The following is a 27,330-nucleotide window of genomic DNA, read 5'->3' as shown; positions in this document are numbered from 1 at the left end:
TCTTTGGCAGTTCCCCATAGTTAGATTCCGTAGGTCCAAACCGGCTTTAGTGTGGACCTATAGATGGCAATTTTGCATTCGGGGGATAATTGCGAGTGCCTGCCAGTAAGCCAGTATATGTTGCGTAGTATCTAGTTGTCTGCGTTTGGTCCTGCGACACTTTTCTTCCGTCTCATGCGTAAAACTACAGGAAGGTGGTCGACAAAACTTCGTCATTTACGGTAGCCAAAATCGGTATCCACGACAAGATAAACTTATGGGCGCCAGGCGCATAGAAATTGCGCCGCACAGAAAGTTCTTTAATTCTTGCGAAAACGACGGCTTAACTCCGGTTACCCCTTTTTTACCAAATAATAGAGGGACGAAGTCCTTCTTTATGGAGACGTATTTGGAGAAAGAGGATAGATAATAATCACGACAGCATATAAAAATAGGATAATATGTTTAATAAGATGAATAACGGGTGACATATGGTAGTATAAACCAGTGTGTGCCAAAAGGGCGGACGATATCCGTGTTTCACCGTAACGAGATTCCGAGCTTAAATTGCATAACCCGGAATAATAGATGTTACGTTTCGATACATTTTTTAGGCGATCTTTCGCTCCGTGGAGTGCGTGATACTCGGTAGCAGCAGGAGGCTCTCAAACGCGACCATTACCTCATTACAGGCAGAATTTGTTGATGGTTTTATTCAACGGATACATAGATAATTCACCCAAATATTGCTTATGAACGTGACGTGATTCGGGAACGATGACTAAGGCTTTTCCACCGATGGAAAGCCGATACTTCGCACGGTATACTAAGACGTAGGCACAATATCCTGAGAAGCACAATTAATCGACGATTGACTCGATACATACAAGAATTACGCGACACGAAATTCGTACAATGAACGACCGTCGGCTCGGCAACTTCGGGGGGAAGAGTAAAATACTTTATCACAAAATCTCAGCGGGAATCGGTGCGGCAAGCGTCCGTCCGGCGATCTAATCCGCTGGCCTCAATAGCGACGATACACTAAATAAGCACAAATTAGTTCGACATTAATTAATGCGAGTTGTCCGGGACGCTATGCCGTGAGCCGCCTTCGCGCTTATTGGAGAGTCGAAGTAGTGGTCTTACAGAATATGATGACGTCCGGTGGTGCCTCTGGGTCCGTCCGGTATGCCGCCTAGTCGAACAGTGACGACAGTGAGGCTCGCCGGACATCGTTGACAATCCGCGCATCGTATTGCGTACATAGATCCTTTACTATTGATGAGGCGTAACTCGATCTTTCGCGTCGCTTCTTGATCTTTCGGTCCTATGTGGCGCTTTTCCGAGGCGACACCGATTTCCTTGCGGCAGCCTGTTCGTACATCCTTCTCGGTTGTTTCCCTTGCGGGGCCTGACCGTGTGTTGAATTGGCTGTGAACTGACCAGGTTACGGCTCGATTCTTTCTATCCGGTTCGTTACAACAGCTCCTCTCAAAGGTTACTCCATCGGGTGGAGTCCACCCCTGATGTTGAGAGTGCGCGCTATCCTTCTTGGCGTCCATCCTCTCGGCGCGTTCACTAGCCTTAATCGTTTTAAAATCTGTAACATTAGATTCGGTAGGGACATTTTCCTCGGGATCTGCTCGAATATATTGAAATACTTTCACGTGACCTTAGGTCTCTCGGTCCGTCCACTCGATGTCCGGGCCTCCGTCATTTTGTCTGCTGAGTTCCCTTCGGATCTTACGAAGGCTGCTCCTTGGTATACGGCCACTCACTTCTCTCCCGATTTCTCAGTTTACGCTCGCTAAAATACTAAGGAGAAAGGGATTGCTTCCTCCTTTCGGTGAGATGTGGTCCCAAATTATTCTCCCTGGCCGGGCGTATCCGCCCTTGTGACGGGCGTGTAAAACGTCACGTCACGTCACGTTCATATATGTTTCCTCCAGGTGAGGTGTCTGTCCAGATGCATGTCGAGATATTTAGTTTCTTCAGCTTGTGGTATTAGAGTCTGGTTTATACAGATCTGGGGACAGGTTTTTTCGCACAGTGTAAATGTCACGTGGATAGATTTGGCTTTGTTTACTTTAAATCTCCACCTACTTAGCCATATTTTTATTTTTTTAAGGTTCTTTTGTATATTTTTAGTAGCTATTTTGGGATCCGAGTCCGTTGAGAACAAAGCAGTGTCATCCGCAAACATACTTATATGAACTTTTGAGTGTGTGAGAAAATTAGTAGTATAAATAATATAAAGAAGTGGTCCAAGGATACTTCCCTGGGAGACCGAAGCTCTTATAGGTTTTAGTTGTGACAGAGAATCTTGGTATCTGATCTCAAAACGTCTGTTTTTTAGATATGATTTTAATAATGGGTAGTATTGTTGAGGCAGGATTCTTTTTAACTTGTATAGGAGTCCTGTATGCTAGACTTTGTCAAAAGCCTGGTTTATGTCAAGAAACACTGCTGAATAGTATTTCTTCTTCTCAAGGGCTTTATTAATCTTGTTGACTATTCTATGAACTTGCTCGATTGTACTGTGTTTTTCCCTAAATCCAAACTGGCGTTGGGGAATATGATCATTGACTAGGGGTTTTATTCTCTCCAGTAACAATCTTTCAAACACTTTAGAGGTCTGCGGTAGAAGGCTAATTGGGCGATAGGATGAGACCTCGGTTGGGTTTATTACGGGCTTAGGTATCATGATAATTTGCGCGATTTTCTATTGCGCTGGGTAGCATCCTGTCCATTGAATATGGCGGTTATGAGAGTAATTCCTTTCTTGGAAAGTTGTATGAGTACTTCTGCCGTTATGAGGTCGTAGCCAGGGCATTTTTTATTTTTTAAGTTTTTGACTGTTTTATATGTCTCTTTTGGAGAGATGCTAGTTATGGGTAAAGACATTGTTAGTGGAGTGTCGAGGTATTCTGCTATCTCCTCGTCATTTGATTCACGCGCCGGAAGTGGTTCAAAAACTTTCTGTAAGTGTTTGGCAAAGTAATCTGCTTTTTCTTGGCTGCTTCTTGCCGATTTGTTGTTATCCATCCTGATGGGTGGGTTATGATGTATAGGTCTTTTTAAGTTTTTGGTGACTTTCCATAGTGAGTAGTTGGTGTTTGCGATGTAGGGTTAGTGTGTAGCCTTTCTTGAAGTGATTTTTCTTTCATTGTTCTTATCAGATGCTTTAATTCTTGGGTGCATCTATTAAAGTTTTGTTTATCTACCGGATAGTGTGTTCTTTGCAATATAGCTCTTAGTTTGCGTTTTTCTTTTATTTTGTTTCTAATATTTAGTTGATACTCTTTACCTTGGGGAGTTTTACTTTCGATAGCAGGAGTTGCTTTCCAGGTAGCAGTTTGTATTACATTAGTAAAATGTTTGACCGCTGTTTCTATCTGCTTTGCATTTTTAAGGGTATATTCAGTGTGATAGAGTCATTTATATTGTTTCTAAAGATCTAGTCTGTGCGTTTATTACTTAGTTTTTATGTTTCCTTTTTGAGTAATATGTTTGTGTTAAGTAGTGTTAGTATTGTTGGTGTATAATCGGAAGAAAGATCGATAACGGACTTTACCTGTGGGTAATTTAAATTAATGTTTTTACATATATAAAAGTCAAGAAGGTTCGGCGTTTTATTTGGATCAGTGGGCCAATAAGTAGGTTCACCAACGGAAAGACGCATTCTAGATTATGTTGTCGTATATAATTGTACAGTTGTCGTTCACGCGGTAGCGTTAATCTGTATCTCCAATATGTGTGCTTGGCGTTCCAGTCACCATCTGCTATGTATCTTGGGCCAAATGTTTGGAAGTAGTCGTGGAAGTTGTTCGAAGTTATGGTATGTCTTGGAGGACAGTATATGGCTGAGATGTGGAGCGGGCCATTTGTATCGCCTATGGCCACTGTGGTTGCCTGTAAGAAGTCACTCTCGAAATTGGGAAGAGCGTATTGTTTTAGTTTGTTCTTGATTAGTATTCCCGTTCCTCCGTGAGCCTTTCCCGATGGATGATTTGTAAAATAACAGTTATAGCCTTTCATCGAAAAGTATGATTTTTGGGTAAATCTAGCCTCTGATATCAGCATTATATCAATGTCATTTATGTTTAAGTATGTTTCGAGTTCAAGTCTGCGTTTAATAAGCCCGTTGGCGTTCCATTACGATATTCTTAGATTATAGGTCATTTTTGATTGTAAAGGACTTGGCTAACGAGCTGAATCATTCGATCCATAGTACTTTCTAGTAACCGCTCCATTAGGTTTTCGATTCTTTCGAACATTATGTTTATTGCTGATATGATGTCTGCTTGTATTGTCTGAAAAAGCACAGGGAGTCCCCTTATTTTTGATTATTTCAGCACAAGTTGCTTTCTTAAGTTGGTATGCGCTAGGTTGTTTTGAGATTTGTAGAGGCTGTAGCCTGTGCTTGGTCCGTCCACTCGATGTCCGGGCCTCCGTCGTCCTGTCTGCTGGGTTTCCTCCGGATCTCACGAAGGATGCTCCTTGGATATACACAAAAGTATACGGCCGCTCAATTTTCCCCCGATCTTTTACTTTATGTTTGCTAAAATGCTAAGGAGAAAGGGATCGCCTTCCCCTTTTCGGCGGGATGCGATCCCAAATTATTTTCCCCGGCCGGACGTATCCGCCCTTGTGATCGCGATATCCGCCCGGGCGTGTAAAACGTCACGTCACATTCTGTGCTGTTTGGTTTGATTGTTTTTATCCTGTAGGATGTTCTTATTTCGTTTCCTCTTGTTTCACGATTTATCGAACTGCCATTTTATGTCTGGACAAACGTTGCCTCCCTGTGCTTGCGGTTAATAGTTATTTTTATTTTTATCAGAGGACGCTGAAATGTTGAAGTTGTATGAACTCAGTGAGTTGCTTCTTGGTCCTGAGGTGTTAGTTAACATGTTTTTATGAAAGGTTTGTTGTATGAGTTAACTCCGCTATACCAGTCCCAAGCTTGGGGTTACATCACGAAAGAGATGAGAAAGGAGGAGGGATAGAGGAGTAACATTTCTCTAAAAAACCAGGGTTTATCTGACCCGGATGATAGCACCCTGTTAGGGTTTCTGGCTGGGGTTACAGATCGAAGAAAGGAAGGATCGATCTCTAGAGTCATGAAAGACAATCGATCTAAAGGAGGAAAACCTTGATTAAGAACTATCTGACCCTCCAGGTTGGGGGTTTAGTCGTCAGGCTAGTTCCCTGTCATTTAAAAAAACTTTAGTCTACTAAAAAGACTAGCAGAAGCCTCGGATGTAAGGATGGAAGCAACGGTAAACGGACCAGGTTACGCAAAAGGATGATGAGTATCGGTACGGAATGGAACGTACAAGAAATGAAAAATAGAACGTACAAGAAATCACAAGTCAGGAAGTACACTTGATGTTCATTGACCTTAACAAGGCGTATGACACAGTACCGGTAACAAAGCTATGGAAGGTGCTACAAGAAACCAAAATTAGTCATACACTGATAAAGGCCCTCAAAAATCTGTATGACAACTCAAGATCGCATGTAAAAATTGGCAAAAAAACATCAAAAGAGTTTTACATTAATAAAGGCCTACGTCAAGGATGCTGTGTGTCTCCAACACTTTTCAAAATATATATCTCAAAGGCACTGTCGAATTGAAAAAGGAAATGCCAAGGGTGTAGACCTGAGAGATGTGTGTCTATATACGCTTCAATATGCTGACGTTCAGGTTGTTATAGCCAATGACAAAGACGACCTAGAATACATGGCACGAAAGCTACAAGAGGAATATAGTAAGTGGGGCCTAGAAATAAACACTCAAAAAACAAAATATCTACCGATTGGAGCAGAACTGTTTAATATTAAATTGGAGAACAACGAGGAGATTACCCCCATGTGAAGACTATACTTACCTAGGTGTAACATTCGACAGAACTGCAACCAACAACAGAGAAATTCAAGCAAGAACAACACAAGCTAGAAGAATTATCGGATGCATAAATGAAATCCTCTGGAGTAGTGAAATTAGCAAACAAAGGAAATATAACGTCTACAACACTTCGGTAAAAAGCAGCCTACTATACGGAGCAGAGACTTGGCGCATCACTGAACAGAACAAAAGAAAGCTAGAGGCAGTAGAGATGGACGCAATAAAAAGATCATTGAGAATATCAAGAAAAGATCGAATTCAAAACGAGGAAGTACGTAGAAGGATGGGTATTGACGGAACACTATACGACGATATTGAAAGGATGCAATTGATCTGGTATGGCCATGTTCAAAGAATGGGAGAAGAAAGACTTCCAAAAAAGATAATGAAATGGGTTCCTCAACAACGCTGTAAACGTGGAAGACCAAAGAAAACCTGGAAGGAAGGAGTGGTGAGAGCCATGAGTACGAGAGATCTGAGAGACGGTCAATGGGACAACAGACGGGAATGAAAACTAGGCATCGGACAACGTCGCCGGACGTTTTGAAACCGATATATATATTGTTGTATGAGTTTATTCGATTCCATGTGATTCCTACGAGTAGGGACGAAGTAGTCGGTCACTCATGAGAAGGCTATCTACAACGACAGATCGCCCATTCTGTCGAGGTCGTACCAGCGTTACCAATTTTTGTCCTGGGTTTCGGCAGTGAACTCGTGGAGAGGGTACTTGAACAACGCAAGAACTGAATACGTGTTCGCTTTGCACTTCGGCTTTACTTCGGATAGTAGAAAAAGACAGACATATTTTATACCTAGCTGCTAGGTTCTAGCACATGTGTAACACATGATGTGTTTTTTCGCGCGACAGTAAATGTCTGTTTTACTTCTTGATATAGCGCTAAATACTTTTCCATGCACGATTACACATATAAATATATTTAACGATGTCGCAACATGAATTACATACAAATAATAATGGAAAAGTATATATTTATAATTAATATAGGATTGTAATAGAATATATACATCTGTAGAATGTGATTTTTATTGTAAATGTTTACTTTTAAAAAAATTGTCGTATATATTAAACCTTTCAAAAAAACCTGTCATAGATATTAAAACCTTTCAAAAAAAACTTGTATGTAGTAAAATTTTTAAAAAAGCTATTATATATACTTTCTACAAAAAAATATGATATCAGGAAATGGCACCAAGTAAGACTAAAGAACTATGAAAAAAGTTGTACACTATTTCTATAAAACTCTTCTATAAAACTCTTGTACATAAAGCTGTCGTATATATAATTAACTATATTATATACTATATATATTATAAAAAAATAAATACATAAATAAGAAAACAAAAAAAAAAATTAAAAAATTTTTTTTAAATATTTAAAAAATAAAAATATTTGATTAAAAAATGAAAAAATATAAAAAATTTAATCAAAATAAAAAGATATTTATTAAAAAACGCAAAAAAACTTGGCGCTGCTACAGTAAACTGCATGTTAATTTCATTGCTTTATAATACTTTGTGGTGTAGCAGCGCCAAGTTTTTTTGCGTTTTTTAATAAATATCTTTTTATTTTGATTAAATTTTTTATATTTTTTTATTTTTTAATCAAATATTTTTATTTTTTAAATATTAAAAAAAAATTTTTTAATTTTTATTTTTTGTTTTCTTATTTATGTATTTATTTTTTTATAATATATATAGTATATAATATAGTTAATTATATATACGACAGCTTTATGTACAAGAGTTTTATAGAAGAGTTTTATAGAAATAGTGTACAACTTTTTTCATAGTTCTTTAGTCTTACTTGGTGCCATTTCCTGATATCATATTTTTTTGTAGAAAGTATATATAATAGCTTTTTTAAAAATTTTACTATATACAAGTTTTTTTTGAAAGGTTTTAATATCTATGACAGGTTTTTTTGAAAAGTTTAATATATACGACAATTTTTTTAAAAGATAAAACAATATGGTTTTGTTTTAGTTGTGACAAGAGCGTGTACTTGGCGCCTTTCTTTTACCTTTTTTTAAAAAAGGTAATTTTTTGAGAGATATTATTTCTTTTTTTGTAATATATATACGACAGCTTTTTTTGATTTAATATATAGGTACGACAATTTTTTGAAAGGTAAAACAATACTGCTTTGTTTTGATTCTGATAAAATTGACTGAAAATTATAAATGTTGAAACTAATTTAGGATCTGTCAAGAAAGCACACGTTTCAGAAATTTTGTATGATTTGTCTAAAATAAATAAAATTAAATACCAAAGTTTAATATTTCTGTTCTATGTATCCTAAATTAATTCCAACAATATTTATAATTTCCAGTCAATTTTAATCAGTCAAGAAAGCACACGTTTCAAGATTTTAGTATAATTTATCTAAAATAAATAAAATTAAATGTCAAAGTTTAATATTTCTGTTCTACGATCCTAAATTAGTTCCAACAATATTTATAATTTTCAGTCAATTTTATTTTGTGTATTACAAGATTTCTCGAGTTTGTTTATAATCGAGTTTGTTTATAATTTTTGTTTTTTATTTTCTATGGACATAAAATTGACTGGAAATCATAAATATTGGAACTAATTTAGGATAACTACAAAAAGTATCTTATGCTATATTTTTTTATATATAAAATAAATTTTATATATAAAATATAAAATTGACTGGAAATTATAAATATTGTTGGAACTAATTTAAAATACATAGAACAGAAATATTAAACTTTGAGATATTTAATTTTATTTATTTTGGACAAATCATACACTAAAGTCTCGAATGATGTGCTTTTTTGACAGAATGTATTGTAAAATTAATTTATACAATCATACCAATCATCACTATGTTTTATAAGACCATTGTTTAGAAACTTTAGTGTATGATTTGTCTAAAATAAATAAAATTAAATATCAAAGCTTAATATTTCTGTTCTATGTATCCTAAATTATTTCCAACAATATTTATAATTTCTGGTCAATTTTAATTTTGTGTATTACAAGATTTCTTGTCGAGTTTATGTTTATAATTTTTGTTTCCTATTTTCTATGGATATAAAATTGACTGGAAATTATAAATATTGGAACTAATTTAGGATAATCACAAAAAGTGACTTATGCTATATTTTTTTATATTTTTTTTTATATTTTATATTTTTTTATATTTTTTATACAGATCATATACTAAAGCTTTTTGACAGAATGTATGGTAAAATTAAAACACAATACTTATAACCTATATACATATACACTTATTTTACTTAATACATTTATATTGAATTTGATCACTCGCACTACACTGCACTACACTACTCTGATGAACACGAATAAAAAACTGGTGAACATTAAGCAGCCTTGAGTGTGCACCAGTGCAATGTAGTGCGAGTGGCCGAATTCAATATTATTCTTTTGACACATCTTCTGTAAGGTTATTTGGTATGCGCGGCTATTTCCTATAGCGCCACCAACACAAACCCAACTACTAACATCACTATAGCCATCTAGTGTGAAAAATGTTGACTGTACATCCTAGAAATTGAGATAATATTTTTGACATTTCGACTTTGGACTTTTATATATTTATTTATAAAGCACGTAGAGCAAAAACAAGCATACTTTTATTATATATTTTGGGTATGCGCTATTGATTGAGACCATTATTAACTCGATCGGCCCAGGCATTATTGAGTTCCAATAATCTCGGCTCTCTGGGCTCTTCGGGCTCGCGTAAAGATACACGTTCGGTCTTGCGCTGCGCGTGAACTTGGCGCGAGACACTACCGTGTCTCTTGAAAATAACAATATATAAAGTAATGTATTAAATGTTAAAATTATATATATATATATATATATATATATATATATATATATATATATAGTATATATATGTATATGTATATATGTATATATATCTCAAGTGTGATATCTTGTCTGCCCTTGCTCTAAAAATTATTTTATTAAATTTAATTTATAATTAAATTATAACATAAATAAAGGATTGTACATTTCCAATTGTAGCTGCACGTAAAAGATGTCGCAAAATTATAATTGCCTTTTGTACATACACATGTAACAACTTAACAATGATCTTTGTCATTTAAGAGTGTGCCACACGGTAACGAGTTTTCTTGGATTTTGAAGTACTGAAAACCAATGGAGTCTTTCCGTTGAACCTCTCACTCCTTTTCCAAGCGCTACTTTGCCGCAAAAGATATCCGCGGATTTTCTGAATGAGTTGACTGAATCTTCACTATCACTCGCATGATCAGTTGCATTAGTGGATGATCCTTCCAGTAAAACCTGAAATAGATAATAACAAAACTCTGCTTTATCATATTACAGTACTCGCAAAAGATATTTTTATCTTATATAAAATAACTTTTTATAGAAAATTATAGTCTCTAAAAAAATATTATTTGTAAACACTATAATATGACAAAACAATATAATTTTATATTGTATAACATTTTTTTATTATATTGTATTTTTTTACATTAATTTTTATATGAACGCTTCAGAGGTTAACTGTTAAGTCACAAACATAATTTTTTAGGAGAAGGATCTAAAGAGATTTTTGGCTTTTGATATTCTCTCAGTCAAATACTCATAATGATTTGCATATTTTTTTTGTATTCACAGATATCAAACTTCGATATGTTTTAGAAAATAGAGTTGTGTGATTACGGAATATGATTTTAATGTGATTTAACACTGTTTACCTGGTGATTGTGACTTAACTTTATACAGTCAAAATTTGCCATTGGGTTAAAATTGGTGTATAGAATTTTGTAATAACAATAACTCAATTTTCGAAAAAATGTGATTAAACACAGTTTACCTCTGAGGCACTATTATATAAATAATTTTTACAAAAATTTTATATTTTATATTACAGAATATAAGTATTTTTTATTTTAATTACAATACACTTAAATTTTTCCGAAACTATGATAAATAACAAGTTGTATCTTTCTTTAAGATCACGTGATTTCAAGAGAAACAACTTTTATAAAATAGTTTTATTCTTAGATGCAAAGAATAAAATTATATAAAGGTTTATTTATCTTCATCTTTTAATTTAAATTAAATCATAATTATCAAATACAATATAATAGAAGAGCATTAAGAACAGTCGCAGGATGTTAGTGCGAAATTTTAATTTTTCTTAAAGAAATTAATTAGTCTATATGAAACAGTTAAATTGTTTAGCCACTCGCGCCCTGATATATTTTCTCTCTCTTCCTTTCTTTCCAATAATTTCTATCAGTACATTATAATTCTCCACATGCGAGAGCAATGTACTTAATTTTTCATACACTTTATGTATCTCGATCTGAGTTCGGTGTACAATTTAACTGTCTCATGCAGACTAATTAATTTCTTAAAAAAAAATTAAAATTTTGCACTAACATCCTGCGACGGCTCTTAATGCTCTTCTATAATATTATATTGTATTTGATAGTTATCATATGAGCCTTTCCATTATATATATTTTAAATCATAATTGTTTAATTATTTGAATATATTGTTTTGCTTATTAGATAATTTTGCTATCTTTGCAAATCTTGTTATCTCTTGCTATATACTTATTATATTTTTTAAATCATTAAATACAAATCTAGTGTCAGATTTGAAAAATCCAAAGATCCAATATGGCGATTGTAAAGTATTAAATGATTATGACTAAATATAATTTGAGTTACACCAAAATAGATTGTTAAAATTGCTAATCACAAATCTAATGATAAATTTAAAAAATTTAAATTAACAGATTCAATACATCTGTTGTCAAATAATAATATTATAATAATATTAATGATCTTATATATGAGATTAATATTAAAAACTAAGGATATAAGGAGCAATGCTAGGATATTTAAAAAGTATAATCACATGCTTATTTAAAAGGAAATATTCCAGAAAGATAAGAAAAATTTAAAGGGTTAAATATTTATCGTTATTGTGAGTGTTTTATCATTTAATCTTAAATTGGCTTTGTATCATAAGTTGTTAAACTTGTCTTGAGAAAAATTATAAACATAGATATTTAAAAAAAATGGTTCCAAAAAAATCTATGGTTCAAAAAATAGAGATGATCTTTATATAATTTTGCTATTTTTATTTAGGAGTTCCTGTTTCTAAAAATTTATTTATGAAAATTTATCTTCTTCGAAACCATGTAATGTAAAAAAAGATCAGTTTTGTATCTTGTTCAATTCTGAAGAAATTCAAGTGTATTAATAAAAATGAGAAACTTTATAAATATTTAGAACTAGAAAATATTAATATGTGATTTACCTTGCTGCAAAGCACGATTAAAAATTGCACGGTATCAAGTTGAGTGACTGCTAGATCAAACGTCAAAGTCTCGTTAAATTCAGGATGCGCGATAGCGCATAAGAATCTGGTCTTCTTTTTTTTTATTTTTTTACCCGTTTTTCCGTTCAACATTAATACTCTAACGTACGGATCTACAATAAATATTAAATTAAAAATTTCTTCTGTAAAGTGATATGTTGACGTTTCTTTCGATAATACTTACTAAATTTATTTAAACTTGACACCGCTGGCGTAAATTTAATGTCGCGTAACTTCATGATGTTAATAGTCAGTCTTTGTGCGGTGGGAAGATAGCTTATGGCTAACAAAATATTTCCAAACTCCTGAGAAATAAATGCCTGTTTATGCACATGTTTCACAAAAAAATAAAAATATCATTGCACTTGAAATTAGTTTTTGTCTTTAATTTTTCAACATTTATAAATTATAAAAGATTTTGATAGATTTTATTTATGTAAAAATTGAAAATGTTATAAAAATATCCGCATTCAATTAATGTGTTATTAATGAATTTAGAGATCATCAGTCATCATTAGCTATTTACGGTGGCAGAGAATATTAACGTATTAAAGAATGCATCAAGCATAAATTTAGATTAGAAGCAATTTTAATTAGAATCGATGTTATTTCAACAAATATCACGTTTCAAAAATTAGTTAATGTCTTAAAACATTATGTTAAAAAAAATTATGATAGCAAAATCTAACGCTTGAAGTTGATTGTGTTTGCGCTCTCACTCGCGTAGTCATGTCTCACTTGTGTTAGCAATATAAAAAAAAGGACACCAAGTACATGTGCTTTTCAAAACATTAATATACGTAAAATAATATTATTTTGAGACTAGTGCCAACTATAAATGAACAATTATACACAAAATTCAATTCCTCTATTTAATTAATTAATAAAAATAAAATATATTTAATAAAATATATTTAATATTTAATAGAAAAACCTTGGTGTTTTATTAGACCTTAAAATATTCTGGAATACAATAAAGATGGGTAAAAATTATTTTAATTTAATGTTACATAATTGTGTAACACTACTAATAACTTAATAGTATATATCAATTATATAATATTTAATTGTAATAATAAATAACTAATACAAAAGATAGAAAATAGAACTTGGAAAAAATGTTCAGATTAGAATGTTTAGTCATTTTACATAATGGTTTACTAGATCAAACAAAAAAAGCTGAAAAATGTAAATTTTTATTATCTTATATCATCTTTACTTGAACCTAAAATATTGTTACCAGTAAAAATTAATACCAGTAAAAAAGGAGATAAAACCATTCGATAGAGCGCAGTTTCAGCTTTTAAATAATATTTGGTAGAAAACTATACGATAATTAATTACAAAATTATAAGCGTTTAAAGTAAAGGAGATTATTTTTCCTTTAACTCTCCATAACTTGATAACGAAAAATCGAACAGCAATCATCGATCATTTAAATTAAAGAAAAAAAACTGAGTTTTTGAATACAGGTAATGAAACTTTTTTCAGAGTTTTTTGAGCCGTGCATGCTCGCAAAATTAAGCGAAAAATTTCCATTTTTAGGGTTTTTCTTTTTTTGTAAATTACAATAAAATAAAAAAAAGATAATTAAAAGCAGCAAAATATATTTAAAAGTAGAGATTTCAAACTTTGAAATGTTTTGTTCAAACATTTTGAAAGTTGATCAGATACATATTTAAAAAATTACCTCAAGAGATCTTTTAATTATTTTGGGAATTATAATACGACATATGCAATAATTTTATATTGGTAAAGCAATATTTGTAAGCAATACATGTGTGTCATTATTATATTTTGGATTTCCCGAGTAGACAATAGAGGCGTAAATCTGACTGTGCAACCTCCATGCAGTACACCTTGGGTAATGCTAATGTCAATGGTATTATAAACTTCAAAGCCTTATAACTCGAAAAGTGCTTAATAAAAAAATACTTTATCACAGTGCTTTGAAAAGCTCTCGAGGTAAGCTACAAAGCAATAAAAAATAGGAGTTCTCATTTCAGAAATTGAAGGTGACCTTCACATCATGATCTTTAAACAACTATTCAAGGACAAACCAATGGCACCATCTTATGTCCCCCTCGAAGTCATAAAACTTTTGTATGAACTATTTTTTTCTAAAATCCTGTAATTTCCAAATATTTGACTGTTTAAAATAAAATGGGTAAAAAGATTAATTATTGTTTTTTTGTTATTTGAAGGAATTGTTTCAATGTCCATTGATATTATTTTTTTTTAATAGTGAAAATTTTCATTATGATCATGATTTTGAAACAATTCCCAAATAAATAAACCAGAGATGAGCTAATGCACAGATATGTGTACTATAACTAAATCGCTAACTTTCATTGATCTTGGTACATAAAATTGGTACTCGAAAATCATGTAATAATATGGTGGTTCCGCATACGAAATATTAGTAAGAAAGTAATATGGCGGATATCAGTGCCGATACCTAACCTAGCCGATATGTACACGTATAAACATCGTTTATAGTGGTTCATACAATGCTTACAACTTGTAACATTAAAGGGTGTAAGAGTTTATATATTATAACTTTTTACGACAAATATTGCGAAGAATCGATTTATATAAAAAAATTAGAGTAGTTTTATTTTAAAAAAATGAAGATGACCTTCAAATCTTCGAAGCGCTTCCACCCAAAATGAAACTAATATTTTTATCTTTTTTCCCCCTCCAACCCCTGCAACTTTTATTTGAAACATTTTTTTATTTAACGCGGTGTTTCTGAGATATTTGAGTGGATTATTTAACCTTGGGACACCTTGTATATCATATATAATATCAACCAATCAAAACGTGACTGTTGTCCTACCAACGTTACGCATGCGCGAAAATTTAGTACATAGATTTTAGGGTCATGATTTGACACGAGTAGCGATCTAGCATATAAGGTGTCCAAAAAGTGCCAGAACCTCTTAATATTTCGGAAACTAAGCACTTTCAAAAGAAATGTTCCATACAAAAGTTGTAAGGTTTTAAGTAGCGCATTAGACAGAAATATCACTGTGACTTTGGCTAGCGCTATTAAGGTAATATGCCACTGCAACATTTTTGTATGGAACATTTCTGTCACTTGTTGTAATAAATGAGATAACCAGTGCTCAAAATCAGGTAGAAATATAGAAATATATTTGTGTGTATAAGGGTGCCGTCACATACAGCCCGTAATCCGTAATCTGCACTAGAAGTCCGCAAAAGTTACTAGGTACTTTGTCCGTAACGTTACGTGTGTTTTTATCTCCTTGTGTCCCATAGAACCGTAAATACAGACGTAACGGTAGTACTATTTTTTATTTAACAGATTATAATTGTTTATTTGTATATTATTCATAAGAAAACTGCAGAATATATTATGTTTTTAACAAAAGTTTTAATTAAATCGTCAAATTTAGTTAATTAAATAAAATTAGAATAAGCATTACTAGTAATAACTAGTAACTTGTAGTAACTTTTACGGAAATTTCATGGAATTACGGCTTCATGGGACACAAGGGGATAAAAACACACGTAACGTTACGGACAAAATACCTAGTAACTTTTGCGGACTTCCGGTGCGGATTACGGATTACGGGTTGTATGTGACGGCACCCTAACATACATACAGCGCGACTAGCGAAACGTAAACAAGAACATAAACTAATTAAGCTCTAAAGAAAGTAATGCGCTTATAACGCCTACTGCCTAATGCTATCTATAGCACGTGAGGACTCAACTCCTAACACTCCCACTGAAGCCTCGAGTGCATAGCCAAAAGTAATTTCAAATTATTGAATTGAGACTTTGACAAAGCTTTGGTTAAAATATCTGCTAGTTGAGTTTCTGTCGGACAGTACTTAACAGAAATTTTCTTTAAATCAACCACTTTTCGAATGTATTTATATTTAATGTCCACATGTTAGGTTCGTTGATGAAACGCATCATTGGCACTCAGTTGGATTGCTGCTTGATTGTCTAGATTTAGTTCGGTAGGTTCTGTTGTTTCTTCTTCCACTCCGTAGAATGTTGCTAACATTAGCCTCAACCATTCAGCTTCTTGAGATGCCTGTGAACCAGCTACCAGTTCTGCCTCTGCAGTCGACAGTGTGACAATCTTTTGTCGACGAGATGCCCATGCCACCGGAGCTCCGTGCATCAGTGCCACATAACCGGAAGTAGAGCGACGCTCATCCTCATCTCCCGCAAAATCTGCATCCGAGTAACATGTGCATCCGCGTTCTGTCACCTCGTTGTTATATGAGATTCCTTCGTATCTTGTTTCCTTTAAATATCAAAGGACTCGTTTGGCAGCATTCCAGTGTCCTGGTCTGGGATTTTGTAAATAATGACTTAGTAAATTAACACTGAAAGCAATATCAAATCGTGTAATATTGGCCAGGAATTGTAGTGATTCTATCAATTCACTGAATGGAACTTTTGACATGGACATCCTCTCTGCATCGTTTAATGGACTCATATGTTTTGTCAGTTTTACATTTGGATCAACTGGAATGGAGACGACCTTTGCTTCTTCCATCTTGAATTTTTCAATTAACTTCTTGATGTATGTGGCCTGATGAATCTTGATTATTCCGTGTTGTTCATCTCGATTAATTTCGATTCCTACAAAGTAGCTTGGCTTGCATATTTTGATTTCAAATTCTTTACTTAGTTGTGTAAGAATTTATGCAGTATTTCCGACGATTTACAAAGTAATAGACCATCGTCTACATACAGGGCCAAATATAACTTTTCCGTACTGATCACGCCGATATATATGCAGTCATCACCTTCTGATCTTAGCATGTTGTACTTCATCAGGACTTCATTAAATTTTTTATTCCAACAATGTGGAGATTGTTTCAATGTATAAAGATTTATGAAGTTTTACGACACGTTCGTCTTCTGACCAGGGTTCTTCGGGTAGTTGAATCCAGATGTCTTCTTCTAGAATGCCATAGAGAAAGGCAGTTGTAACGTCGAATTGTAGCATGTCCAGTTTTTCTGCAGCAGCCATAGCTAGAAGCATACGAATACTTTTGTAGCGCACTACCGGTGCGTAAATGTCCATATAATTGAGTCCATGTAGTTGCATGAATCCTCTTGCCACCAGCCTAGCTTTATGTCGATTTGGTTCGCCTGGTGTTACCTTCTTTTTGAATATCCATTTACAGGGGATAGCTTTCTTGTTCTCAGGTTTCGGTTAGCCAAGTTCTATTTTTCTTGTGAGCCGAAAGCTCTTGTCGTATTGCAATCTTCCACTGTTTGGCTTTTGAACTATTTAATGCCTCTTCAAAATTCGTTGGCTCGGTTTCAGCGATATTTGTTTGTGGATAAGTAAGCCTTTCAGGCCTTTTTATCTTCTTGCGGTCACGTAAGGTTCTCACATTTGTTTCCTTAATATTTTCCTGTTTAGATACATTCTCTTTGTCTGTCTCGTCAATATTAATTATATCAGTGATTTCTGCTTCCTGGTTTAATGTATCTTCCGGATTATCGTTTTCTAAAAGGACGAAAGATTGTGTATCTTCTACAGCTCTCACTGACCTTGAAGAAGTGTAATAAGATGTCTCTTCATAAAATTTTACGCTGGCCGCCACAGTAATTTTGTGAGTTTTCGGATCAAATAGTCTGCAATTGTCGGAATATCCTTGATATCCTACGAAAATCATCTTTTAAGCCTTGGGATCAAGTTTTCTTCTATGTTGATTTGGTATATGCATATAAGCAGTACAACCGAATATTTTAATCTTCGACAAATCAGGTTTCTTGCCAGTCCACCTTTCAAATGGTGATTTGTTGTTGTTGCTTGTTATAGATCTATTCATAATGTATGCAGCCATATTGATAGCCTCAGATCATAAATATTTAGGAAGATGCCGGTCGTAGATCATGGACCGTATCATTTCGTTGATAGTTTGTATGTCCCTTTCGAATTTGCCATTTTGTTCGGGATTGTAAGGAGCAGTGGTTTGATGTTACTATACCACATGATTTAACAAACTTCTTGAATGGCTCATTTATATACTCTCGTCCGTTGTCCGATTTTATTATCTTGATTTCTTGCTTGAAATGATTACGTATTACATTAGCATAATGGACAAATTTTTCAAACACATCTGATTTATTTTTAATTGCATAGATATGTCTGTATTCACTGGCGTCGTCCTTGAATACAACGTAATATAGTAATCTGGCTCCGTTGTATGATTCTGTCTGAAAAGGTCCACACACATCCGAGTGTATCATCTCACCGGGCTTGTACTGTTTCTCTCCTCGAGGTTTGAATGATTTTCTCTTTATTTTTCCGAAGATACAGGCTTCACATTTAAATTTCTGCAGATCTTCCTTGTTGAGATCAACCGTGGGATTGTTTTTAATCAATTCCTTCATTGTAGTTAGTCCAATGTATCCAAGGCGCTTATGCCATAATTGTAATTTATCCGCCTTTTGTTCTGCCGCATTTGCTTCTGCAAAAACTGGTTTTCTGAAGTCCATTACGAATAGGCTTTTCTTTCTTTTAGCGGTTGCATAAACTTTGCCATTTTTAACAACTTTCATGTTTGATTTTTCAGATTCTATTGTATAGCTATGGTCCATGCATTGAGAGAATGAAAATAGGTTTGTGCGAAGATCTGGCACACACAAGACATCAGCTAAGCGGTATGGTTTTCATTTTCCATCAACGAGAGCTTCTATTTTCACGTCTCTTTTTCCGATTACTGGCACACATCTTTTGTCTCCTAGCCTGATGTGAAACATTTCGGCTTTCCTCATGTTCTAGAATACAGATTTATCATGTGCCATATGATAGGATGCACTGCTGTCAGCTAACCATATTTGTTTATCTTCTTCAATGGTATCAGTACGTGCGAGCAATACTGCATCATCCGTATCGTCTTCTTCTTTATCGGCGTGTTTGGACTTTGTATTTGTGTTATATGTGCCTGGTTTCCTTGTTTGACTTTTCTTCTCATTTTTGAATTTACGACATTCAAATTTTCTATGTCCTACCTTTTTACAGTAGAAACATTGACCATCAAACTTTTTGTTTGTGTCCGTTTTCAGTGGTTTGCCCTTGTGTGTCGTTGATGCTGCCATTGCTGAAATTTCTTCATCTTGATTTGATATGAGCTCTTTTGCTGCCATTAATTCCGTTTCTAAATTTAGCAATGATTTATCTGTGCTCGGCTTGCTGTCCCATCCAAATAGAAAACCGCTATATTTTACAGATGGAAGTCCTTCAATAATTATGGTTTGTAGCATATCATCGGATACACCTCGATCACCTGCACCTTCTGCTGTGCAGCTAGATTGCGAGCCTCTGCAATGTAATCGCTTACCTTTTTGTCTGAGCCGAGTTTGAGGTTATGCAGCCTTCTTTGCAGCATCGTTACTTGTGCCGCTGATTTCCTCTCGAAAATGTTACAGAGTTTCTTCCACATTTCTTTGGCTGTTTTACGGTGGAGAATATGCTTCGTAAAACGTACGTCGATCGTAGATGCAATGCAATAACGCGCATCACTGTCCTTCTTGCGCCATACCTTGTATGCCATAACGTGTTTCTGTCGGCATCTCTTTGTTTCCTTCAACGACATCCTTGATATCCTTTTTCTCAAATAATAAAGACATGCTAAACTTCCAAAACTTGAAGTTATTGTCGTTAAGTTTATCTATTGCGATAAATTCTTTGTCCGCCATATTTTTATATATACGTGTAACTCGTGCTTACCGAGACTGACTGACTTTGACTAAGAAAGAACTTTCACTTATTACTTTATTTGACACCTTCTATGCGCAGTGGAAGCGTACTGGGCCCATAACCTGTCACTTGTTGTAATAAATGAGATAACTAGTGCTCAAAATCAGGTAGAAATATAGAAATATATTTGTGTGTATAACATACATACAGCGCGAATAGCGAAACGTGAACAAGAACATAAACTAACTAAGAACTAAAGAGAGTAATGCGCTTATAACGCCTACTGCCTAATGCCATCTATAGCACGTGAGGACTCAACTCCTAACAATTTCTTTCGGAAATGCTTAGTTTCCAAAATATTAAGGGGTTCCGGCATTTTTTGGACACCCTGTATAGTATAGATGTCTGTGAACTAATGTGGGCTGGCAATTTTTAATATATAGAGCCAGAGGCGATTTAACGTTGGCTAGCATTTTTAATAAATAAAACTGGAGACAATCTAACATGAGCTGGCAATTTTTTTAATAAATAAAACTACAGGCGATTTAATGAGAGTTAGCAATTTGTAATAAATTTAGATATAGGCGATTTAACGTGGGCTAGCAGTTTTCGAATAATACATTTGTTTTTGTTAGTAATTGAATATACGTGTGATTTGTGTACATGTATTGAAAGCTTTATAAAATTCACACTTTCTTTCTTAACCGAAATTTCATCGTATGGCTATGATATAAATGTACGAGACAAAATAGGCACATATATTCTGTCCAGCGAGAGAATAGTTTCGGTCTGCGGATAGGAGAAGCATAGCGGGCAAAGTGGGGACAGCGTTAGCATTGGCAAACTGCACGAGCAGTACAGTCCTGTAGAGCGGGGAGGAGGGGGGGGGGGCTTTCTAAGCGTTCCGTGTAGGGCAACCTGCCTTCTCTCTCGCTGGAAAGAATATACATACATTACACAAGCCTGCATGGTCCAGCATTCTGGAAAAGAAAAGTAATTTCCTACGTAATTTTGTGCGCTGAATCCGAATTCGGCAATGAAATTGCACTGTCACGTCAGATTTTTGAGAAAAATGAGGTTAAAAGGGTCAAAAATAACGTTTTTGACATATTTATGATTTTTTCGCAGGTTAAATAAATTTTTTTTTATTTCAGTTTACGCCTTCTTAAAGTGCCAACTTTGATCTTCAAAACTGATTTTTTGAAACTCTACGATTTTTTTTCGTCAAGTTAAACTCTTTGCTGTCAGGCGAAGAAGAACATTTTGTGTGAAAAATGTTTTTAAAAAAATATTTTTAGGAATTGTATGATAATTTTAATATCAAGGTTTTTGAGGTCGCTGAATCAAAATCTAAAATCAGATTTTTAAAATTCAAAATGGCGGATCCAATATGGTGGACAAAAGTGATTATTTTCCTTTGACCTTGGTTTAGGTTAGCAAACTAAGGCAAGATCAAGGGATTACCCAGCCAACAAAGGCAAGATTCGAAGATGATCCAGCCAACGAAAGCAAGATTTGAAGATGATCCAGCCGACGAAGGCAAGATTCGAAGATGATCCAGCCAACTAAGGCAAGATTCGAAGATAATCCAGCCAACAAAGGCAAAATCAAGGGATTACCCAGCCAACGAAGATCGGGAGGTGATTCTGAACAACAAATTTTTGTAATGTTGGACAACAAATTTGATTACTTATTCAGATACAGAATCAAAAAACCGTTTCTTTGACTGTCTACTGTGAGCCGCATGAGGAATGTCTCGCTTGATGCTCCAACAGTAGTCCGCTAACATGTTGATTTAGCGACCTTGATATCTTCTTTCCATCTCTTTAATATTCTGATGGAACCTTTCACTTTGTTCCTCACTTTCGCTTCCTAAGCTACATTTAGGGAAGTAGTCAAGATGGCTGTACAAAAAGTGTATCTTCAAGTTTATGTTGCATTTTAATTTTCTAAATTTATCGAGCATATTCTTTATCAATTCTTCGTATTTTGGATCATTTTTGTTTCCCAAGAAACCCAAAATCACTTTCTTAAATGCAATCCAAGCTTTTTTTCTGAGGAGATCATCGTTTCTTGAAACATTTTGTCCTTGGTCAGCAATCTAATTTGAGGCCCAAAAAAACGTCTTCCTTAATTTTCGCGTCACTGAGCTGAGAAAATTTTGTGCAGAGGTACTTGAAGCAATCTCCTTCTTTGTTAAGAGCCTTCACAAATTGCTTCATGAGGCCCAGTTTTATGTGAAGTGGAGGCAGCAGAACTTTAGCAGGATCAACCAATGGTTCATGTATCACATTGTGTTTACCAGGTTTTAAGCTTGTTCTTGTTTTCCATTTTTTATCTGTCCTGTGGAGTTTTCTAGCCCTACTGTCCCATTCGCACAGAAAACATGGAAATTTGATATAACCTTGCTGTTGACCTAAAAGCATACACAAGATTCTCAAATCACCGCAAAGTAACCAATTGTGCTGTTTATAGTCAATAGCTTTCAACAGTGTTTGTAAGTTCTCATATGTGAACTCCTCTTTTAAATGGACTGAGTGCCCAATAGATACTGATGCATACTTCCCCCCATTGTGAAGGAGAACAGCTTTTAGACTTAGTTTCGAATAATCGATAGAAAGTCTCCATTCATTTGCTTCATAAATTTTCAGTCCTAAAGTATGCATTAAATCAGGAACATTATTGTAAAAAACTAATGAACTTACCTGGGAAAAGAAAGGAACGAATTCCTTTTCACGGTTTTTGTACCAAGCAAACATTGTTCCCGATTCTAACAAATTTCTTTCTTTCAATCTTGATCCTAGTAATTCTGCATCCTGTTTAGGCAGACCTAAATCTCTTATAAGATCATTCAAAGCAGATTGATCGAAAGGCTTTGGATTGTTATCAATCAGCTCGATTGCATGAGGCTCAAAGGCCACATCATCACCATCAAGATTTTTAGAATACAATGATGGTGAGGAAGAAACATTCATTAATGGAGAAGGAATAGGAACATCAAGTCTACGAGGAACAAGTCTTGTCGCGCATGATAGAGTAGGATAGGAGATACTTTGTTTATTACGACCACTGTAACTCTCAACACGACATGAGCAAAAGTAGGACCTAGTTATATGATCAGTCGATTCACGCCAGATCATCGGAATACCATGTCACGAAATCGTATGCCACTTCTTTCTCCTTTCATCCAATACCACAATGCTTGATAACATCCCCTACAGACTTTATGAGGAACCCATGATTTATCGAGATTTTTCATTTCCATTTTATTCAATTTAATTTCCATTTTATTCATTTCCAAATATTCAAAATAGCTTGTTTTGATATTTTGCGTTATAGGAATTCTTTGTTTCTCTGTGAGATATTCACCATAAATGTAGCAAAATTTATTTGGATTGTTTTTACACTTCCATGAAGCGATTCTGTTCAATGTAAAGGTAATAATAATTACAAAACACAAAAAGATTATGTTTGTTTTATATTAAAAGATTAAATGAAGGAAACTATGTATACTCTATGAAAAGCAATCCAATAAGAAGATGATGATTTAATAAACATTTAATCTTGGAAAAAAGAACTCATTCCGAAAATTGGAACAGAGAAAACCCAAACGGACGACTATTTGTCGTATGTTGGATCGACCACTTGTCGGTTTATTTCATTCGTTTATGCGACCAACATCTATACTCTCCGGCGCGCAACTTTGCTTTGGATTTGTTTGCCGCCTGGCGCATAGTGGGACGAAACGCAGTTTTTTTTTAAAAGTCGCCACAGCATTCAATTCTTATTCATGCAATTCCTAAAATTTTTTTTTGAAAAACATTTTTTATACGAAATGTTCTTCTTCGCCTGACAACGAAGAGCTTAACTCGACGAAAAAAAATCGTACGGAGTACGATTCAAAAAATTAGTTTTAAAGGTCAAAGTTGGCACTTTAAGAAGGCGTAAACGTGAGTAAAAAAAAATTTACTTAACCTGCGAAAAAATCAAATATGCCAAAGAACGTCATTTTTGACTCTTTTAACCTCACTTTTCTCAAAAACCTGACATGATAGAGCAATTTCGTTGCCGAATTCGGATTCAGTGCACAAAATTATGTAGGAAACGACTTTTCTTTTCCAGAATGCAAAGAAAAGTTAAAATGTTGCAGGATTGTGTTATATTCCAGTCTTACGACGGAATTTCGGTCGAGGAAAAAGTGCAGGCGTCATTTGTTTACAAACCATCCGATGATATATAGACAAACCACACGTCAGTGTAGTGAGTTACTGACCAACAAATATATATACACGGACATTATGTCAGTAATGTTAATCACATTTTTAGTTTCATTTAAATGATGGCGCTTTCGCATTTAAGTTTGGCAGGCACTACTTAATATCAATTTTATATAGCCTAATGTAATTTGGTGATTTTAAATAATATTAAACAAAGTTGATTTGATTGTTTAAAATACATCATTGAAGCAAGCATTAAATTTTAAGAGTTTCAAAATTCAAAATTAAGATTAAATTATTTCAAAATTAAGATTAAAAGTAAAAGAAAAATTTGAACTTAGAATCAAAATCTTTTATTAGTCTATTAGTTTGTCTAAATAAGCATAAACTATCCTTAAAAATGTCAAAGAAGCAAAATTATATGACTCAAGTAATGATAGTTATATAAACAAATGTAGCATTATTAATCACCTGATTGGAAGGCTTCATTCTATAATTGAACAAATGAATTTCTGGGTTGTAGAAAATCTTTTTCATGTCTTTTAGCGATATTTTGAGCGAACATAATTCCGTGTGATTTGCATATCTGTCGTGGTCGTACGCCATGATATCTAAAATCCATTCCTACAGAAGAAAATAATCATCAGAGAAGTCACTGCAAACAATTTGCTCTCATAAAACTTTCTGCTTGCGGCAGAGTACAACAGTTTGCATATCAACCATCAATTTACAGGGCACGTTGTGCATATTTTAAATTTAATATTCTGTACATAATTTAATTGAATGAAGAACTTTTTCGAGAAGAAATCAATTAATAAGTTAACAAATGTTATTTAATACATATAATAAAAAAATATAAAAACTAACAAGGCCACGTAGCCCTCTGTCTCACCGATTTTAATAAAAAAATTTTTACGAGTAGTTTTCGTCCAATAAAGTTGCCGCAAAGTTATTCGATGCACTTCTCGGAATTTGCAGAAAAAAAATTCATAAAGTTAAACACGGCGTATATAAACTTTACTGTTCGTAATATCAGTTTATAACACCAAAAGAAGAACATTAAAATTGTGAAACTTTAATTTATTATATCTCTTAAACCAATGCTGTCTTCCACTTGATTCTTACGAGGAATTACTTAAAACAATCTTCTCTACAACATATTTAAATGGCGATAAAATCGGAGGTATGACCTAAAATGCATATTTACCGACAATAACCATAAAATATAAAATTAAATATTATTTAGCATAACAATAAAATATAGATACAAATAATCATTAAACAGTAATACATATGATAATATTGCACTGCTGATAATAAAATATATTGTACTATTTATTGCTATCTCGCGTTTTTAACTCTGTATGTAGCATATACAGGGCGTTTATTATAAAACTTTCCATCCTGTTTATTTTGTGACCGATAATTTTTATGAAAAATGCTAAAAGAGGTCAACTTCGTTTTTGAGGGGACGTATATATATATTTTTATTACTTCAACTATTGCCAAAAAGGGACGTGTAAATACAATAAATTTAATGGTCGTTTTTTTCCGTTCTCTACACAATAAATACACAGTAAATCTACACAATAAATAAATTGTATAATTTATTGACTGTTTTGTTAAAATAAATAATATAAATGACGTTATAATAAATCACAAAGTAAATAAATTATACTCTACATTGTATCATTGTACTTAAAATTTTTTTTCATACATAAAACTTCTAAGTGCGATTTCTCAAGAAATATCCACTGAAATTTAAAAAATCAAACGCGGTTGTAAAAAGAATTAAAAAATTTTTAAAATGATGTGTCACTTGACCTCTATTGCCATTAAACATTTTTGAGCGGGTAGTTACCTCTACGAAAAGGATAAAGCAGTACCATTGAATTTATCGTATTTACACGTCCCCCTCGACAAGTTGACCTCTTTTGGCATTTTTCGCAAAAATTATCGGTCACAAAATAAAGGATGGAAAGTTTTATAATGAACACCCTGTATATACGAATTCTGAGTCCTATCTGTCTCCTATCTGCTCGCCAAAACTGGGCGCTCCGCGCTTGTTGCGCCCGTAACATAGCAACGTGTGTACGTAGTTGGAGATTCTTATGTATGCGCGCGCAAAAGTTTATTTCTGGCATTACTACCTCCGGGAGTGTCAGTCAAGTCCTGGATATTTGAGGCTGTGCTAAGGTGAAATCGCATGACTGCGATACTCGTGGAATAAAAATGGAAAATTTTTCACTATCGCCACTCAAAAAGGCCGTCCAGGGCGTGACTTTTCGAGGAAGCGAACAATCGGAAGAATATCGAACGGGGAGAGCGGACTTATCTATAAAAAAACCCGTCCAAAAACCCGCCTTAGGTACAACGGCGTCGCCAGACGTTATTATAAAAAGCAGCTTCAAAGGAAAAGAGGAGTAATCAAGGATTAAATCAAACCCCTTCAAGTTGCTTCGAACTTCGAGGACAAGGGCCTCCACAGAGGCATCAGAACGTTCCAGGCCGGAACATAATACTCCCAGTCCCTCAAAGATTCGTCAGGACAAGAAACCCAAGATCACTAATGAAGGATCGTATGCTAAGGTAACAAAAGGATTAATCAGGTTACCTCTCGTCATGGAAGGGTATCCTGAAAGAAAACTAGGTATCGGTAAGGTGGTTAAAATTAAGAAACTGATTAGACGGCATTGTCTCCAATTTTCGGAGGGTACAAAAGCTCACACCTTTCACTGGTTCCTAGAAAAGAAACGGTACACTGGTTTTTGCGTGTGTCGACGAGCATCGGGAGTGGCTTAAAAACCTCTCTTCTGATACTAAAATAAGGAAAACTTCCTTACGTGTCTTGCCTGTCAATGAGCTGCTAAAGCGACATCAAGTTGTAGTACATATAAAGGAACATGCTTATCGAGAAGGCCACGAGGCTCCTCAATATATAAAATGAGAGCTTGGCGATTAAAGAAAAGATCATCTAGAAGGAACGATAGAAGAGGTACTACAAGCATTCACTTTGGCTGTTTGTTTGAAGACTCCTCTCTGAAAATCTTAAAGGCCTGCAAAGATTTTTCTGCGGACTAAGACAAGCAACCGTAAAGCAATGATGCTAGCCGTGCGTATTTGGGCTGCACACG

At 34.2% G+C, this 27,330-nt stretch overlaps 2 protein-coding genes, 1 long non-coding RNA gene and 1 pseudogene across 10 annotated transcripts in view; 1 reads left to right on the top strand and 3 right to left on the bottom strand.

Annotated features, from left to right (window-relative positions):
- Positions 1-425: 425 nt before the first annotated feature.
- On the bottom strand, positions 426-5,529 carry LOC136998870 (uncharacterized). The gene is made up of 2 exons (XR_010889395.1): positions 1,129-5,529; positions 426-1,023 (listed from the first exon to the last, which is right to left on the bottom strand). It is a non-coding gene; the product is annotated as an uncharacterized lncRNA (long non-coding RNA).
- A 199-nt stretch (positions 5,530-5,728) lies between these two features.
- LOC105675530 (uncharacterized) lies at positions 5,729-6,404 on the top strand. Its single transcript, XM_012372748.2, has 2 exons — positions 5,729-5,756; positions 5,881-6,404. Exons 1-2 carry the CDS (start codon positions 5,729-5,731, stop codon positions 6,402-6,404), a joined length of 552 nt encoding a protein of 183 aa, XP_012228171.2.
- Positions 6,405-6,650: 246 nt separating this feature from the next.
- The window catches only part of LOC105670220 (synaptotagmin-1-like), a 74,774-nt gene continuing 54,094 nt past the window's right edge, over positions 6,651-27,330 (bottom strand). For 6 of the 8 annotated variants that reach the window (XM_067352216.1, XM_067352215.1, XM_067352217.1 and 3 more), the window contains 4 exons: positions 24,668-24,820; positions 12,459-12,579; positions 12,215-12,387; positions 6,651-10,216 (listed from right to left, as the gene is read on the bottom strand). In XM_067352216.1, coding sequence (XP_067208317.1) covers positions 10,010-10,216; positions 12,215-12,387; positions 12,459-12,579; positions 24,668-24,820 — 654 coding nt within the window. In that variant the 3' untranslated portion in view covers positions 6,651-10,009. The remainder of the gene's footprint in view (positions 10,217-12,214; positions 12,388-12,458; positions 12,580-24,667; positions 24,821-27,330) is intronic. The other 2 variants (XR_010889394.1, XM_067352220.1) reach the window with 2 other exon arrangements.
- LOC136998868 (uncharacterized) lies at positions 14,155-24,661 on the bottom strand (annotated as a pseudogene).

The sequence above is a fragment of the Linepithema humile genome, chromosome 3 (genome assembly GCF_040581485.1).
Source record: "Linepithema humile isolate Giens D197 chromosome 3, Lhum_UNIL_v1.0, whole genome shotgun sequence".
Classification (NCBI taxonomy): domain Eukaryota; kingdom Metazoa; phylum Arthropoda; class Insecta; order Hymenoptera; family Formicidae; genus Linepithema; species Linepithema humile.
This window is presented reverse-complemented; position numbering and strand designations above follow the sequence as displayed.

Coding starts and splice junctions, on each gene's coding strand:
- LOC105675530 (XM_012372748.2), top strand. CDS start 5,729: ATGGCACGAAAGCTACAAGAGGAATATA. Junction 5,757..5,880: donor AAAGCTACAAGAGGAATATA/GTAAGTGGGGCC, acceptor ATACTTACCTAG/GTGTAACATTCGACAGAACT.